At 40.3% G+C, this 17,995-nt stretch overlaps 1 protein-coding gene across 1 annotated transcript in view; it reads left to right on the forward strand.

The window, feature by feature from the left end:
- Positions 1-40: 40 nt before the first annotated feature.
- The window catches only part of EP300 (EP300 lysine acetyltransferase), a 61,742-nt gene continuing 43,787 nt past the window's right edge, over positions 41-17,995 (forward strand). Inside the window, exons 1-2 of the mRNA XM_054632068.2 lie at positions 41-1,915; positions 15,526-16,181. Of these exons, the coding sequence (XP_054488043.1) occupies positions 1,822-1,915; positions 15,526-16,181 (750 nt within the window). The 5' untranslated portion in view covers positions 41-1,821. The remainder of the gene's footprint in view (positions 1,916-15,525; positions 16,182-17,995) is intronic.

Here is a 17,995-nt window from a genome sequence, read left to right on the forward strand (position 1 = left end):
CCGTGTTCTCTTGGCTCATTTCCGGCCGCCGCCGCCACCGCCGCTTCCCTCCGAGGGCTCGGGAGAGCGAAGGAACAACAGCCGCCATTTTGTTTGTGTGTGAGCGACGGAGGGAGGAGAAGGGAGCGAGAGGCCGAGCCGGACGGGGCGAGCCAGGGGGAGGGCAGCGCACAGAGACCCAGGGGCTCGGACAGGGGACGGGGAGAGAAGCGAGGAACCTAGACGCCCCCCCCCTCCCCCCCCCAACCCCAGCCTGCCCGTCCCCTCGCTATTCCCTCTCTTTCTGTTTCCTTTTCTCTCTTCTCCTTTTCCCGGAATTCTCTCTCCCCGCACTGCCCTCCGCCCCCGCTTTGCCCGCTCCGCACACACGCCCCCGGAGCGCCAGGCAGGGGCAGTAGGGAGCCTGCGCTCGGCCCCCGCGCTGCCGCCGTCCCGCCCCGGCCCCCCCCCGCGCCGGGCAGCGCCGGGGACCCCCTCCCCCGCCCGGCCATTTCGGGGCGAATCCCCCGGCCTTCCCCGCCGTGATTTTTCTCCTGTTTTATTATTTTAATTTTACCTCTCGATCCTCTTCTCGGAGGGGTCGCTGCGCGGCCTCCCCTCCCACCCCGACTTCCAACCTCTTCTCTCCCTTCCCCACCCTCGCAGAGGCGAAGGGAGAGTCCCCCGCGCCCGAACAGCGGCCGAGGGTCTCCTCCCTCGATCATCGCGCCCCGCATCGCCCGTGCGTACGGGGGAGCTGAGACAGGCAGCCCCCTCCCTGCCACCATCCTCGGCCGCCCGGGAAGGGGGAAGGTAGGCAGAGAGGGCGGGAGGGGCCGGCTTCTTCCTCCTCCTCCTCCTCCTCCTGCCGCTGCTGTGGGATCGGCCCCTCTGCCTGCGCCGGAGGGGGGGGCAGCCTGCTACTGCGAACGAGAGAAAGAGGAAGGGGAAAGAAGAGAAAAAGGGGGGGCCGAAAGGGTGTTGAAACCCGCCCCCCACCTTCCCATCCCGCGATCGGTGCTGCCTCCATCAGGACAACAACCCCTCCTCCTTCCCTGCACAACAAGATGTGAAGCGGAGACTCCTGGGACTTATCCTCACCCTCCTCATCCTTACAGCTCCCCTTTCTGCAGCCATTAGCGACGGGCGAGGAAGAAGCGAGTGGAGCTGGGGACCCCGCGCACGCCGTGCCACTCCCCCCGCCGCCTCCCCCCCAGCCCTGTCGCTGGCGGTGGGTATTTTTTCGCAGGGTGGTGTTGGAGGGGGAAGGAGCCGCTGCTAGAGGACGGTGATCTTTTTTTCTTTTTTCCTCCTCCTCTCCCCTCCTTCGCCCGCCTCCTTGTGGCGATGAGGAGGAGGAGGACGGCGCCGAGGAGGAAGAGGCTGATGGCGGCGGTGAGGAGGCAGCAGGAGGAGGAGACCCCCCGAAGGATGAAGATGATTATGGTGGCGGCGGCGGCGAGGAAGCACCAGCACAACAGCCGGGATTAATTTTACTAAAAAAATTTAAATATTCACCAGCCTCCATTTTTTTTAATTTTTTTTTTTTGGCGGGGGCTTTACCTGCTCTTCCCATCTTCGTTCAGCCCTTTCGCCTGGGGGAAAAGGCCTCACCCCCGCCCGCCCCAGCTCCCACCTCTCCCAGCTTCTCCGCTGTCGCCCTCCCAGAGCTCGAGGAGCAGAAAAAGGGGAACTTGGCCCCCCTTCTCCGCCAGATCTTCCTCCTCGCTCTCGGCCTTATTGTTGTTCTTCACCTGACTCGGGGCCCCAGAAGAACGTGAAGGTTTTGGGGTTCACCCCCCACCTTCTCTCTGCTCTGAGTGATTGTCTAAAAAATTAAAAATGGCCGAGAATGTGGTGGAGCCGGGCCCGCCTTCAGCCAAGCGGCCTAAACTCTCCTCACCGGCGCTCTCCGTGTCCGCCAGCGACGGCACAGGTCAGTCTCCGGGCCCCAGAGCCTCCCCGCTTCTCGGTGCCGCAATTACTGCCCTTTTCTCCCCTCTTTTACCTAAATCTCCTCCTCCCTTTTGCTGCTGTTAGCTCGAGCCTGCTCTTCTCCTTCCCGTCTGTTTCGCCTGTTCTCGCTCCGTTTGAAGCTATTTGCGTTAATGGCACAGGGAGGGTGTTCTGATGGTTTTGCCCTTCTGGTTTTTTGGAAGTGATTGAAGGCAAAGCTGTTCAGTTTATTGTGCTTTTGATCAGCTGCAGATAGGACTTAACAGTTCGTCATTCTCGTGTCTTTCACAATAGTAGCGATTACGAGCTCCTTGCTAAGCATAATGCCAGTTGCAGAAATCCGAAGTAGTGCTAAAGACGATGCTTTTGTACACTTTATTGTTGAATTACCTGTACAAGTTTCTTGGTTTTGTATTTTATTTTGCATATACGGGGTTCTTTTCCAGCTTGTTTAGAAACGAGAGATTTGTTTCTCGCTATTTTTCTTTTTTCCTTCTTATGTGCAGTCTCCTTATATTATTTACTTCTTACAATCCTCCGTTCTCCTTCCCGCATAAGTGTATCAAAATACTGCTTTTCTGATTCAAATAGACCATCGGCTTTAGGAAAAACAGCTAAAACCAAAATCCAGATGCCACGCTTGTGGCATAAGGTTTATTGAGACTCTTATATTCTTAGAGATGAAATTTTATTTCACCTTATTTGCATTAAGAATCAATATGGAGTGTAGTTAATCTTGCATCTCCTGTTTCTTTGCTGCAAGACCAAAATGTCTGAAATTCCCCCGTAGACTTAAGAGCTGTGATGAGAAAAGGGGCTTCTCTGCAGTCCTGCAAAGGTCTTTGGTGATGCTGGGAAGGCAAGCTAGAGCATGGAAATTTTAGGTGTCCCAATCCCTAGCAAATATGAACTGGTTGTACTGGGAGAGGGGAGGAAGTAACAAAGGGCTGTTCAGCCTTTTAATGCTTCTTGCGAAGCAGGGTGAGTATTTGGTGTCATTTTGCTATGAGAATACTCTGTTACCTGTCCCACAGGAGTGTCTTTGAACTCACATTAGATCCTATTAATGTATGGGATATGGAGGAGGCCTCCATATGTGAGTGGTGGCATTTCTGAGGGCACCAGTGCTCTTGTTCAATGCAGTTAACAACTGGCAAGAAAAGGGAAGAATTGTTTTCTTGTTGATGGTTTTTGGGGTCTTTGGTTTGGTTTGGTTTTCTTTTCTGAAAAGCTCTTTGACAATTAACACTAGATTTTAATAACAGGTCTTTGAGCAGTGGATGTGATTCTACTTGGGATCATCTCCAAAATTTTGATTTTGCCTTTTCTGTTCTTGGTGAATGACGTATTAGTTTTGAAAAGTTTGTGTGTGACTTTTAGTGCATGTTAAATACAGCCAATATTGTGTTGTTAGTGGAGGACATGACTCTTCCTAATATCAACAGGTTTCTAGTGAGAGTGTAGAAGAGGGCTGGAGAAGGTACTCTTTGGCTAGAACTAGTTGTTGCCTGGTTTTGTGCTAGATTTGGAAAACAGTGGTCAATTCAATAGTAACCGTTTTAAATTTGCCTTGGTAGTGTTATTTTGCTCTCTTTAGAGAGGTGCAATAAGAATATTTTGTGAGAAAAGTTCTGATACTTTCATATTTTTGAAGTTAAAGGCACGTTTTGATTCAAGTGAATGCACATCTAAGTTCAGACATTTGTGATCAAATAAAGGTTGGATAATTTGTGAATATATTTCAGTTTAACAGGTGCAGACTCTCACAGAATAATTAGTCTTTAGTTGTTAACTTACTGGGCAGCTTTTTATAATTAATAAATGAACATTTTACAATTTTGGTGAAACACTAGGGACTGGACAGTTTCAGTACTTTTCAGTCAGTTTCAATTTTTTCCAAAGTGATTGGGACTGTCATCACCTGATAGCTATGCTGAATTTTAGAGTGGTGCAAACACTTCATATGTGCTACATAAGACCTATTAAACAGTTCTAAATCTTGTGACTTTTTTTTAATTGCCAAGTAATGGGACAGTTTTACTTTCTGTGTTTTTTAACATGACATATAATATCTATTTCTGTGAATAAAATCATTTGTTTTAATAACCCTCAATTTTCTGTGAAAAAATGAACCAATGAATGTATTTTGAGGGTTCTATTTTTTCATTTGCTGCTTGGGACTGTAGTTTTTGTCATACTTCTGTTGTGGGAAACTGCTTTGAAGCTTACAAATTTTTAACCTATCTGCTGGTTAAATTTGCTTTGAAATAGTGCAAGCAGCTGTCATGAAGTAAATTCCACTTATAGAATCTTGTATTGTCCCCACTCCTCGGTTAATTATAGGAAATAAGTAACATGGTACTTATGTACTTACTCAAGCACTCTTTTTAAAACTGTTAGATTCTCAGAACTATCAGAGAAGGAGAAAGGCAGGACACTTGCACTGTTGATGACACTTTTTGCAGCAGCTGTGCATAGTGCTGTTTTTGCTGTTAACTTTTTGATTAGTTTTTTAATCTGAAACATTTTAGGTTGTTAGATATGTAAAAATTATGACTGACTCATGTTACATTATTCCCAAACTTGCAGATGTTAAGTATATTTATATTGAAGACCAAGAGGAGTCTCTAACTCATGTTTTCACTGTAGATCTGGATGACACTCATAATCTGGGCCTAGAATGTCCTAAACTCTAATGTTGGTGGCTTTCTTCTAAAAAGAAGTAAGCAGAGATTATCCTAATATGCTTGATTTATTTGCAGCAGCCAAATACAGCTGCATTTCCCACTTCTGTTGCGGTGCTGCATCTTCTTCTGTCTTAAAAGTTATAGATGGTTCCTGCTCAGAATTGCTCAGGTTTCTGCTCAGGTTATGTGTTCCAAAGTTATAGATGGTTCATGTGTTCCCTGCTCAGAATTTGCTTTGCCATGGAACATACTGTGTTTGTGTGCTTTTAAATTGCTTTATTACTGCCAGTTCAACCTTAAGGATGCAAACTGAAATGTTTGTAGCACATCTTGTAATAGTTTAGAAAGTCTTGGTACTTTCAGCATCCTCTAATATGTTAGAATTTTTGAATGGTCTCACTTTTTTTAAATGTTGTGTAGCTCTAGAATAATTTCAGAGACAGTGTGGGATTCCCTTGAACTACACAGGTTTTTCTACAAGTTTTTTCCCCCTTTCTCTATTTAAGTGTTAAATTTGTTGGAAGAAGAATGGCAATGATCTATGTATCTTGTTCGGGCCTTAAGTTTTCTGAGGGCCATTACAACTCTACAGTGGGGTCATCTTTTGGTGACAGCAGTGACTTTGTTACACTTCAGTACCAGCACGGCTACACTGACAGAAGATGACACTGACTACATTGCCAGTGTAGCACCTTTGCTCATCTTTCTTAATGGTAGCAACATTTTTGATATGTTGCACCTACTCGAGCAAGACTTTCTTAAACATTACCTTAGCAAACTGGTGCATATTAGTCCCCCTACTGTAACAGATTAACCAGAGTGAATCCTGAGGAATTCCCTCTTGGACTAAAATGAGTGAAAGTTGTTAATAAAAATAGATTTTTAATTGGATGCTTTAAATCACTCGTTTTGGTATTGGGGGGGGGGGTGTTTGAGAGGTGTCTTTTTATTTGTGGATCCCTCAACTTTACCTGCAGCAATGCAGGTGTGCTGAAATTGAAATGGCTATGAACAGATTCCTATGTGGTATATTCAGGGCAGGAGAGTTTTATTGTATTTTACATCCCCCCACATGCACTCCTCCTCCTGCTGAGAAAGAAGCTGTTTTCTGTGAACTGGGAAAGTGTTTTGGGCTCTGGGTTCAGAACCACTGTGTGTCTTCACAGAATAAAAATGGAGTACACCCCATGCTGCAGTATAGTATCATGTCTTTAGGCTGCTAGATCTGAAAATAAGAGTTTAAGTGCTTAGTGTTTCAGGCTTGCTGGGACACTGGAAGTCAGTTTTCTACAATTAGTTGGCATGTGTGTTATATCAAAGAACAGAGAGTGTATTTTGTGGTGTGTGCCTTAACATCCTTCAGTTTCCTATGTCCAAAAGTCGCGTTTTTCTGTGCAATAGCACATCTTCTATCTCCCTTGAAGTATCCATCTTTTGTAAAGTCTGGATGTTCCTTTTTGTCAGAAACTGTTTCTGACCTTTTAAATTTTGCTCTGCCTCGCATCAAAGGTCTAAGACCTGTAATGAAACTTCTCTTCTGGACTGTTGCAATTTTGACTGATACTCATCTTTCATTCCTTCCGAATGGATCAGGATGTTTCTTTTCTCAAAATGAGTTGTATTAATCTTACCCCACTACTCTTTTCAATTCTGTTTTCCGAGAGCTGTGTGGTTTTTGCTAGGGTTTGTACATACTACATTTAAAATTAACAACTTTTCGTCAGTCTGTTTTCTAGCTAACAGTAAAGACCAAATGATTAGCTACATTTTAGCTTATAGCCATCACTTAAACGTTTCCATCCCTTCTTGTTAAAAGCCATTTTTCTTGCTGGTTTTGCCTTAAAATGTCATTTGATGGATGGATTATACTGTAAGTCAAGTATTGCAGTGGTAGATGCTTGTGTGGCAAAAATGAGTGTCTTTGCTGTGTAGCTAAACAGGCTCTCAAAGTAACTGTATTAGGAATAAATATAAATTAAGAAAATTTAAGTCTGTTAGACTTCTTTAAAAAGTCAACCAATCATTTGTATAGTGCTTAGTGATTTTTTTAAAGAAAAGCATGTGTACTTTTGAACCTTGTAGGTTTCCAAACTGCTGTATCTATTCTTTGTGTCTTTCATCATGTAGACTCTGTCTCTGAGATTCGGTAGCTTTCTAACACTGCTCAGAAAAAGTACCTATTTTTTAAAAAAATAAATACTGATTCCAACACGAGGACCATACATACCACGGTGTAAAACTGAGTGTTGAGCACTTACAGATAAAAAGCCTTTGAGACTGGAAAACCAGTTTACAATTGCAATTTAAAACTAGATTCACAAGTTTAATATTGCAGGGGAAAAACCTTTGTTTGGCTAAAGACTTAGGAATTTAAATCCTATATTTAAAAAAAATACTAATTTTTCCATCTTGTTCCTCACAGTCCTAGAGCAGGGCTTGCCTTGAGTTCAGATTATTGGTCACTTGTGCATTTGTAAAAAAACAAATTTTATCTGGGGAGGGTCTATCAGACTCTAGGTTTTAGTATGTTTTTGGGGGGTGTGGGTCTGATAAGATGCTGGTGCTAAATACTGAACTGTTGCTGTAAGAGTTCTGTTTTTTTGTCTTTTTATAACTTGGAGCAAACCACTTTATTATTACCTTTCAATTTTGTGTGATTTAGTGTATATTTCCTGCATCTTCTCTGTAGGCTATTTGATCATCTCCAGTGTGTCACCTCAGTGTCTTGCTTAGCAGGAGCAGCCTTTCAGTGCTTGTTCCAACTGTGTAAAGATACTACTTCACCCTTTCTTGTCACTTGATTTTGTGCTCCTTCTGAGAGGGATTGCCAAAAATCACTTCGATTTATTATTTGACAAATGGAGTCGTTTTGCTGTGTAGATTTCACTGACAACTAAACAATGCACACCTGTCTCCAAGGATTTTGTTTTTCTGTCTTTACTTAAACTGTAGCAGCAGGCTGAAGTAAAATACATCTGTCTCTGCATATGGTGGTGTGCCTGATAAAAAAACTTCTGTGGCTGCCTTGAATTTGTAGAACTTTAAGTAGAACTTCAACTGGGGCAGAGATCCTCCCCCTGAACAGTATCTGACAACCTAGCATTCTCTTCCTGAATAGCAACAAGTTTTCTTTAAATGGACTAGCATATAAATGTATTTAAAGTTCTCTTAAAAACTTGATGTGCAATATTTCCCTTCAAGCATTTATTTCTTCCAAATCTTTTTGAAGAAAATTAGCAGAAGGAATGTTGAATTCTGATGGACTCAAACACAGTAACTTGTTGCTCAATTGATGCTGTTCCTGTAAACACACCTGACATCAAGCATGTCAAATTGGAGACCAGTCTAAGATTTTTCATAAAAAGCGCAAGTTAGGTACAGAACCTTGAAAAATAGGTTATTTTCTATTAGTGGTAATTATGAGATAGGGCAGATAAAGATTTAGCTGTTTCCCATTTGATGGTGTGAAACACCTCAGTCAGTATTGCATCTTTTGCTGTATTCCCATAAGAGATCTAAGGATAGGAGTTTTGAACGGTCTCTGCTTGCAGAATCAGGATTTGCTATTTCCTTTTTTGTAGGACTTCCAAATACCACTGAATAGAAAATTTTTCTTGTTTTAAGAGAGATTGTAACATACTCCTGCTGTTTTAATGGATGAAAAGACACAGATTTTCAGGGTTTTTTTCCTTCTTGGAATCCTAATAAAAAGTAAAAGTCCATAAAAATGCTGATATATGGCTTGCTCAGTACAAATTTTGCTGAAGCTAAACTGCCTTTATATATTACTGGGTGTAATTCCAGGAAATCTAGGGTATTACTGGTTTAAGATAATGAAGTCTCATCTGCTGACTTAGGTTATTTTGTTTAGTTTTTTTTTTTTTTGTACATAAATTCAGCATTGCTTTTTGCTTTTACTCTGGAGTAATGTTGAATGAACTCAGAAAGGTGACTTGACTTTTTGGTAATTGTATGTGCAGATTGCATCATTTCAAAGTTGTTGTTAACTTGACAATGAAATGAACTTTACTCTTTACTTGAAACTGATTTGTAATTGCTTCTAAGATGAATCAGTGTGTTCCATGCACGCAAGGGTGTTCCCATCCTATCTGCATGTACCCAGTTTTTGTCCACCAGCTTCTGTCACTTTCTAGACCTGTGTGCATACACAGGGAATAGTAATACTAATTTAGAGACTTTTGACTCAAGTTAAAGGTAGCCCAATGAAATTTATGCAAATAGCAACATGTTCACAAGGAAATTATTAATGGCGTGACTTCAGCATTTTGGAATTAAAGTGTCAAAACTTCACCTTAGGTGGGTTATCAGTGATGGCAACACTAGTGCCTTTGTATAACAGCATGAATAAACAGGTATATAAATTAAAATGTCTCTGAAATTCCTCCTTAAGTAATATTAAATCTTTAAACATACCCTATTCCTGAATTTTGACCCCAGTCTTTTCCATATGATTACACCACTTGTTTCCCTAGGACAGTTACAATTCTATATTTCAGACTCATAACCATTGCATTTTCACTATGGTTTTCTGTGGTTAACTCCTACTATCATCTGTATCTCTAAATATTGGTTTTTTTAAGAACTTTGATAATGAAACTGAAAAGTTTGTTATAAATACAATTTTCTTCTGAAGCTGCAATAGCCATGCATCAGTCAGAGCTTACTAAAATAGGCATTTCAGTTGATATTAGTTTGGGAAAAGTGTGACTTAGACTTGTGGGTTATTGAGACTTCTCAAAACTGAGACTATTTTCCTTAAGCAAAAGTTGATGTGTTTGACACCAGTGTTTGAATAGGGATTAGGATAGCTTAAAAAATGGAGAGAGTGAGATCCTAATTTTCTGGACTTCAATAATGTTGAATGATATGCTGTTGCTGCTTTAGAACGATTTTGTTGTTGTTGTTGTTCACACTTGTGAAATACTTACACTTATGCCTGGTTGTTAAAACTAATACTGGAATCATGTGCATTCTGCATGGTGAGTTGGACTTCATCAATAAATGTTTGATTGTTTTTAAAAATATTTGTGCCAGAAATTGTGTGCTACCATAGTGTGCAAACATGTTTTGAACCTTCGTGTTTGTTGTCTTACAGTTGTTTTAAATAAGGTTTTTTAATATGCTTTCTGTTTGTATTGTTTACAGTCTTACCTCAAATTACAATGTTTCTTGATGTAGTGAAGAAATTCAGGTCTTTTCTGGATTGGCAGGGAAGGAAGGTGGCAGTGCTTTCCCAGTTTCTTACAGGGAATTGATATTGAAGTCTGATGCTGAAGGCTGTTACTCAAATAGCAAAATAGAGAACACAAACACGCAGTTGCTGCTGAGCAAGCGATCACCCTCCATGAGGGTTATACAGGGAGGGCTGTCTGAGGATTTTGGAAGAAGTAGCTGCAATGATGACTCTAGACCTTGGTGTCTTAGGCTGATTTGGATGTTTTCCCCCTTCATTTTAAATTAATTTAGTAGATGAATTTAAATTAATTCTACATTTTAAGTTAAAACATTTTGGCAGAGCTTGTGTTACCATTGGGCAGTTGTGGCTTCGTAGAGTATCTACATGAAAAGCCCCCTCTTTTAATGGATGTGATGGTCTGATCTCCAAAGTGTGGTGTAGCAAAGTTCCTACTAGGTTGGTGTGTGCCTTTTCCTTAGGCATGGGTGGGTTTTTGATTGGTTTTTTTTGTTGGGTTTTTTTCTTCTTCCCTGATAAAACTGTCTGGACTCATCTAGCTTAGTTTTCTGTCATTGTAGAGGCCTTGGGAATTGATGACTTTATTAGCACTTTGTTTCAAGTCTGTGCTTCACCTTTGCTTCTGCATTTTCATGGATATTTGAGGATTATCCGATTAGATTGTCTCCTTTTCTTGTTCTGCCTTTTTTGGTTTTATGTTTTGAGTTCTGGCTTTTTTTTTCCTTTTTTGAGGGCATTTCAGACAGTGTGTTTTAGGGCCTGTAGTGCTGGTACTTACTTGACTGCAAGCCTGAATGGCTGATTTCTCTGGGATACCGGTGGGATCTTCTGAGCACTTTCTCTGTTACATGTAGGCCTTGTTCAGTTGTGGGTAGCTTTTGTATCCCCAGGCAGGGAAGATACTGACCTCAGCACCTTATTGTTATTCTTTGTCTGAAAGCACAGCAAAGGTGTGTTTTCCATGTGGTCCAACATCATCTATGGCTCCTGTCAACCCTGTCACATACATGCTTTGTATTCAGTGTCCTGTATTAAGCCTTGTCTGCTTGTTTTGTTCTGAACCCAATGACTGTGGTATGAGTGGATCCACTAAGAGGTTGTGGGGCTTCAGAAACATTTGTGTAAAAAAGTGTGTGTTCAGCAGCTTTCAAAGTTGGTGTGTCTCTGTTTGGAATATGATATAGAGGAAACAGGAACTGTTGAGTTTCTTACCTCTTTGCTGGTCTGACAGAAGAGGTAGGCTCAGGAGTCAGTAGCTGGTTCTTGAGGCATTGCTGATCACACATGATTCTTTTCCTTTAGCTTGTACCAATTCTTCTCAAGACTGAATGCTCGAATGTCTTGAGTCTGAGGGTTCATTCCTGTGAGAATGAAGTGTTGCTATTTTGTAGCACATGGGGATGTTCCTAGAAAACCAGTATTGTTCACTGCAGCCTATTTGCTAGGATCAGATAGTTTCCATATAGACAGGAATTCCTGTTTTATTCTGAAAGGTGGGTAATCCAGAAATGAGAAAAGAATGGGATCCTGACTGTAGGCTAGAAAGCATGAGAAAGAAACTTGTATGTCCCACCTGAACACGTGCTGATTTCCTTGCTAAGTAGTGAGTATTGATATATTTTCCCTGCTTTATAAACACTGTCATAAATTGCTGCTTTGCCTCCTTTGAGAGCTGTTGCATCACTGGTGCTACAGGTGCTCTTGCAGTAAAACTAACTTGAAATAAATACTTTGTAGCTAATTTGAAAATTGATCACTTGATAAGACATTGAAGTCTTATTGACTTAAGGATTTTGATTGCACACTCTGCATATGTATTCGTTTAAAGTCCATTTTGGTGCCAGGTGGCTTTTCAGCCCAGGCTGACAGTTTCCTTGCACGTTGCAGATTAGACGTTGTCAAAGGCAGACTTTTGGAAGTAGAACCCAAAATCAAGAGTTCAGTCCATAGTATGCAGTGCAGGTTAGTACACTAATTTTTGAAGTTTCCTTCTTACAGTTCAGGGCACAGTTCACACTGCTTAATCCAGTCTAACTGAACTGCCACTGATAGAGATGGACCTGTTCCTACTGTCTTTTCTGGTTTTCTCACTACAGATCTAATGTAGCCAGGATAATTTGCTGGGACGTTTTGTTTGGTTTTTTTTTCTGAAGACTTAAGTGTTCAGTAGTGGTACAGTTCCTAAAAGGAAATTATGATATGCCTTTGCATGTTCATCTCAACACAGATTAAAACTTTCAGATCTACTACTTAAATGTTATTTTGAGGTTTTCTTTTCTTTGCCTCTTGGGTGGCAGCAGCAATCTATTCTGTATGTTCTTGTTACCTGTAGAAAGAAATACACTAATAATACCATAAAGAGCATAATGGGGAATCACTCTGTGCTGCTCTACTGAGATCAGGATTCAGGTCCACCACTGCCACTTCCTACCAGTGTATTACTAGATCGTTTTGGGCTTTAGGCCAGATACTGTCAGTTCTGTTGCATCCCAATTTTTCTGTGTTAGGATTTCTAGAGATGATGAATCAGGTGGACAAAACTTTGCAGGGCTAATCTTCCTCCTCTGCCTTCCCACAAGCTTGATTTTGTTAGTGAGAAATCTTTGTGCATGTCCTTAATGAAACAGATTGCAAGAGTAGCAGTGAGCTCAGTGTACTGGAAAGTCAATCAGTTCTCTGGGTACTTCTCACCATTGTCTTAAGCTATGCCTTTGTCTTTTGTGTGAGTGTATATGATCTTTTTTTCTTTTGATGGTTGGTGAGCTGCCTGGCCCAGCCTTGGCAGTTTTTGGCTTGGTCATAGGTAGAATTCTTTACAGTGGCCTTTAGGGCACCAGGTCTATGTAGAAGACTGAAATGGATTGCAACTGTTATATATAGTCAAGGTTCTGTTCATCTTTATGGTCATTGAAGTTTTGTTTCAGTCCTGTATCAGAAAATTTCTGCCTCCCATCAGTTGACTAAAAATGTAATTTTCATAGCTGACCAGGCAATTGAAAGGTTTTTTTCTATATTTACTGACTAAAGAAGACTTCCAAAAAGAACTCATACCAGAATATTGCATTCTTGGTAGCTACTACTTGCAATTCTTATTAATAGTGGACAGTATTCTTTTACAATGAATTGTCTCTAGTATATACTCTAGGATTAAAAATCCTAGCAAGTTAGTTTTATGTGAAAGTTTTATACTGAATGTCTTAGGTGTTTTGATGTAAAGAACTAATCCAATTAGGATTAGTTCACAACCATTCAGGTTGGGGGTAGGTTTGTTAATGTAGCTGGTGCTGTGTTGTGTTTTAAGGTATTAATAAAAAAAAATTATTGCCACTTACAGTTTTTATGACATTTTTCTTCCTGTTCACTGATGTCACAGAATGACCAGGCAAAGGAGCTCAGATAGCTTGTACCTGGATGCTCCAGTTAGCAATGGGTAGTAAACCTTAAAGCTGGAGTTACCTCCTCATTTATGAGGAGGGGGAATTTAAGGAAGTGAGGTCTTCAGAGAAGCAGATTAATATTTTCTTGTGAGTCAAGATGACCAAATCTTTGTCTCTCAAAACAAGAATTGCACTGCCCCTTTGTGGTGTTATGTCTGAAATCAACTATATGGATCTTCCTGAGAAAATACTATGTGGTAGTTTGAAAAACAAAATAGTTTTTCATATTCACTTTACAGCTGGATTTTTGAAGGGCTTTATATGCAATGGTCTGAACACAAGAAAGGTGAAGCAAGGACTTTTGGTGTGGGACTTGCCCTGTACTGGGAGTAGTGTTTGTTCAAGAGGAGAAATTCTTTGCCCAGCTAGAAACAGTCAAAAACATGGTCTTTGGACTGTGTGGTTGCTGGTGGGAGATGTCTAGGCTGGCATGATGGTTATGTTGTAGATACAGGCTTTGTGCTGGGTCATGTTTCTTGCAGTCACTTAATTTTGTTTTCAGTTTTGTTTGCTCATCTTTGAGGACAATAGACTAAGTTGTGAGTTCCTGATTGTATCTTTTACTCTTTCCTCACCCATGGGCTCTCTGTCAGGTTATTAGCATTCAGGATGTAATGTTTCAACTGTTGCCTGTTGTCCTAACAGGCTTCTTCAGGTGTCAATGGAAGTGGACTTTAGCTGTCATCAATTTCTTTTATTGCCTTTTCCATTTCCTTGATCTCTAATTTTAGGGTCTCTTCCACTAACTTTTCCCATGTTAATCGAAATGTAATTCTTAAGTTGTACACTGAGCATTGTAAGTTGGTTTTGGTTTCAGTTTTTTGGTTTGGGTTTTTTTTTGTGGGGATAGGGGTGTGTGTGGTGTGTTTTTAGATGAATCTACTGACACACAACATTAAGTTCATAATTTTAGATGAAAGAGAACTTGGACAAAGACTTATTCTTCTGATTGCTCCTTCACTTTTGAATCTTCATAAATACCAGTCATGCAAATGAATGATAAGTCCTTAGTATTTCTTGCAAAGCATAACTTTTAGCTCAAGATATATGATAATGAAGAATGGGCTGCGTCATTGTAATAGTTTAGAAATACTTTAATGGAAATTTTCTGTCTCTAGTGGTTTGTAGTAATGTAGAGTGTGTAAAAGGAGTGTTAAAATCCCTTTTGTGGTGTACCTGTAATCTTGCCAATCTCATACCATATTTTCAGAATTCTAAAGTCATAATCTTACACCAGCTCCTCTCTCACTTGGAGAGGGAGGTTGTCATTAATGCATGTCAGAAACCATAAGCTTTCCAAGTTATTTTTGGTTTAACTACCATAGATTATATAGACCAAGCTACATATAATACTGCAGATATAAAAACTTGTTCTCTTGAGCAAGTTGGTGTTGGGTACTATGTAATATTCTTGTATCTATATATTCCAAGTAGCAATCTTTTGCCACTTAGTTACCTTGGGGATTGCTTTGCGTGGGCTCTTGAGATGGGAAATTTGTTTTTTCATCCTAATGTTCTTCACAGCTTTGTGGCAAGGACGCTTCAGGGTTACTTTGTTTTCTGACAGTATTTGTTGTGGGAAGATACTGGCTGTCCAGTGAAGTTCAATAAAATTTGGCAATTCAATGCTGGTAATGACTGCATATGGAAGAATAAAAAACCCAAAGAGCTACCCAAAAAAGAAACCAAAACAACCAACCAAACCAAATGCCAGAAAACCCAATTCAACATAAAACCCTATTGCCAAACATCTATTTATTATTTAATAAGTAGTAAACATTTTAAAAATTATATTCTTGTATTAATTATTGCTATTCCAAAAGTGACAAGTTTAGAAAAAAAATTAAAGACAGTGTTTTCCCAACAATGTGCTAATTCTTTTTTGTAATTGCTCTTTAATTCCATTGGCTAACGTCTGGGAGATTTCAGTGGCTAACCTCTGGGAGATTTCAGTATGTATTATTCACTCCTCCCTTGTCAAAATTCTCAAGTTGAGCGATCATAGGCTGACATATCCAGTGACCTTTCAACACAAATTGTAGAAAGCTGAAGTGGAGTGGTTTTCTCTAGTTTAGACCTCGTAAAGTTTAGAATCACTTTTATCCTGACACATTATATAGCTTTCAGTAACAACTGATAAGGGAATTTTGCTCAAATACAAAAAATCAAGCTTTGCTGGAAATTAAAAAGTAGAAACTTCAAGATGCTATTAATTGCTCTGACCTCATACACAATCTGTTTTGTTTTTCAGATTTTGGATCACTCTTTGATCTGGAACATGACTTGCCAGATGAACTGATCAGCTCCACAGAACTTGGACTCACCAATGGTGGTGACATTAACCAGCTGCAGACCAGCATTGGCCTGGCACAAGATGCTGCCTCTAAACACAAGCAGCTGTCTGAACTTCTACGGGCTGGTAGCTCCCCAAATCTCAATATGGGGGTCGGTGGCCCTGGCCAAGGCATGGCCAGTCAAACCCAACAAAACAGTCCTGGAATGGGAATGTTAAATAGCATGGTGAAGAGCCCCATGGCACAGGCTGGGTTGACTTCTCCCAATATGGCGATGGGTGCAAGTGGGCCAAACCAGGGTCCTTCTGCTCAATCCACAGCAGCAATGATGCCAACAGTGAACAGCCCAGTTAACCAGCCTGGCATGGGAATGAACACAGGGATGAATGCTGGCATGAATCCTGGCATGTTGGCAGCAGGCAACGGACAGGGCATGATGCAGGGGCAAGTCATGAACGGTTCCATTGGAGCAGGCAGAGGAAGACCCAATATGCCCTACCCAAACCCAGGAATGGGAACTGGCAACTTGTTGGCTGAGACACTGCAACAAGGCACTCCACAGATGGGAGGGCAGGCTGGACTAAGAGGGCCACAGCCTGGAGCCATGAACAAGGTAAGACAAGCTAAACTTCATTACTTTTCTTCATTGTTGACTTTGTTTTGTAAAATTAATCCTCTGCACTCTGGATTCTATAGGATTTTTTTCTTTAAGAATCCTGTATGATGGATTAAATAGTTTATATGCTGCTAAAGTGGAATTTGCAATGGTCATAGGAGGCAAAAATTGAATCTTGCACAAGAAGCAAGACTATGACTAGATTTAAAAAGCTTATTTTGGAAATCTTGTGACAGTACAGATTATCCATTACACTGAAAAGTAACTTGATTGTATTTTGTTCTGTTTTATGCTTTCTCTGCTACTGTATTTTTCCATCTAATGTGATGCTGGTATTGCAAGTGTGATGGGAATCCGTCAGGACCTTTTAGGTCCTGTGGTGCTTTTTTCTGTATGACAGTTAATGCAAATATTTGTTGTCTGAGATCAGCTGAGTGTGGTGTAGCAGATGCTGAGAGCTGCTCACAGGTTTGAGTTGACTGCTCTCTCACTGTGTGTGCTGGGTATTCGAGTTAATGGTAGAGAATGAGCGCTTGTGTAGATGTCTGAAGACAATGTTGGGTTCTTAAGACTGTTGATCTGATTCAGTTCTAGTTTCGGAATTTGCAGTGGCTTTGTCTACTGGAGAGTAAACCAGAAAGTTTAAAAAAAAATTTTTAATACTGAGTGGGACATAAATGTGCTTTTGTAATCCAGGAGGTTGGAAGAAAGTTGTCATAAGTCACCAAAAAGATGCAAGAAGACCTACTGGTTTAACTAAGGATAAAAGGATGTCTTTAATTTAATTTTTCTCATGCACAATTAGCCAGCTTAGAGTAGGAGCCACTTGAGTATTCTCCATTTTTTAAATGTTTTGATCAAAAGCCTAGAAAATACTTTGGTATTTTAGTTCACTTTAAGTGAGTATTTTGTGTTTCTTGGCTACTGAGAGGAGAGGTTTTTTTAAGGTGCTTTGCAATACCTAAATCTACCTCTGAATGCCTAAAGTCAGTCAACTTGGAGAACTTGGAATGATAAGTAACAGTCTATAAATATATTTGGAACATACATAAAAAATATACTATGTATTAATGGTTTTGTCATGCTTTAATATATTAAGTGAAATTACTTTTGTGTCTTGTGAACATTAATTATGAAATTCTTTGGTGTTAGTTGCTTGCTTAAGCTCAGTGTGCTAACTTTTGGGGGTTGTGTGGGTGTATATATATATATATTTGTTAAGTAATGAGTTGATTCCGTGGTCTGGTCATTTCAGATATTTTTACCTGATAGGAAAATTGATACAAAGCTTGATTACTACAGTAGAAAATTTATATGTAGCTTACAGTGGTAAGAAATATGTAGCTGCTTGAAATATTCTTGCATTGGAATTATATAATACCTCATTATTCCTTGGCTGTAAAAAAAAAATAAAAAATTGATCTTCCGAAAGCTGTCTTCAGAGGTCAAAAATTGATGTATTGAGTGTTTGGATGGAATGCAACTTCATCCTTGCTTATCAGAGCTAAAGTAGAGTTATGCACTATAATAAACTCATTTATCTAAAAGTAAAGAAAGGACATAAAATGAAGCTTTTGACTGATTTAATCTAAAATTAAATTGTCTCCTTTCCTTACTTAAATTTCAAAAGTTCTGTACATGTAAATTAAGAATGCTTTATGCTTTTGAGAATATTCAGACCAAATACACAATAACTTCTGGTTTTTAGTTCATAGTCCCAGAGTGGTTAAAAATACTTAGGGTTCTTTAATTGCTGATAAAACAATCTTGAGGCTTTTTGTGTTGAGTTTAGTGGGTATAGTCCTCATAAA

This window comes from Agelaius phoeniceus, chromosome 5, assembly GCF_051311805.1.
Source record: "Agelaius phoeniceus isolate bAgePho1 chromosome 5, bAgePho1.hap1, whole genome shotgun sequence".
Taxonomy (NCBI): Eukaryota; Metazoa; Chordata; class Aves; order Passeriformes; family Icteridae; genus Agelaius; species Agelaius phoeniceus.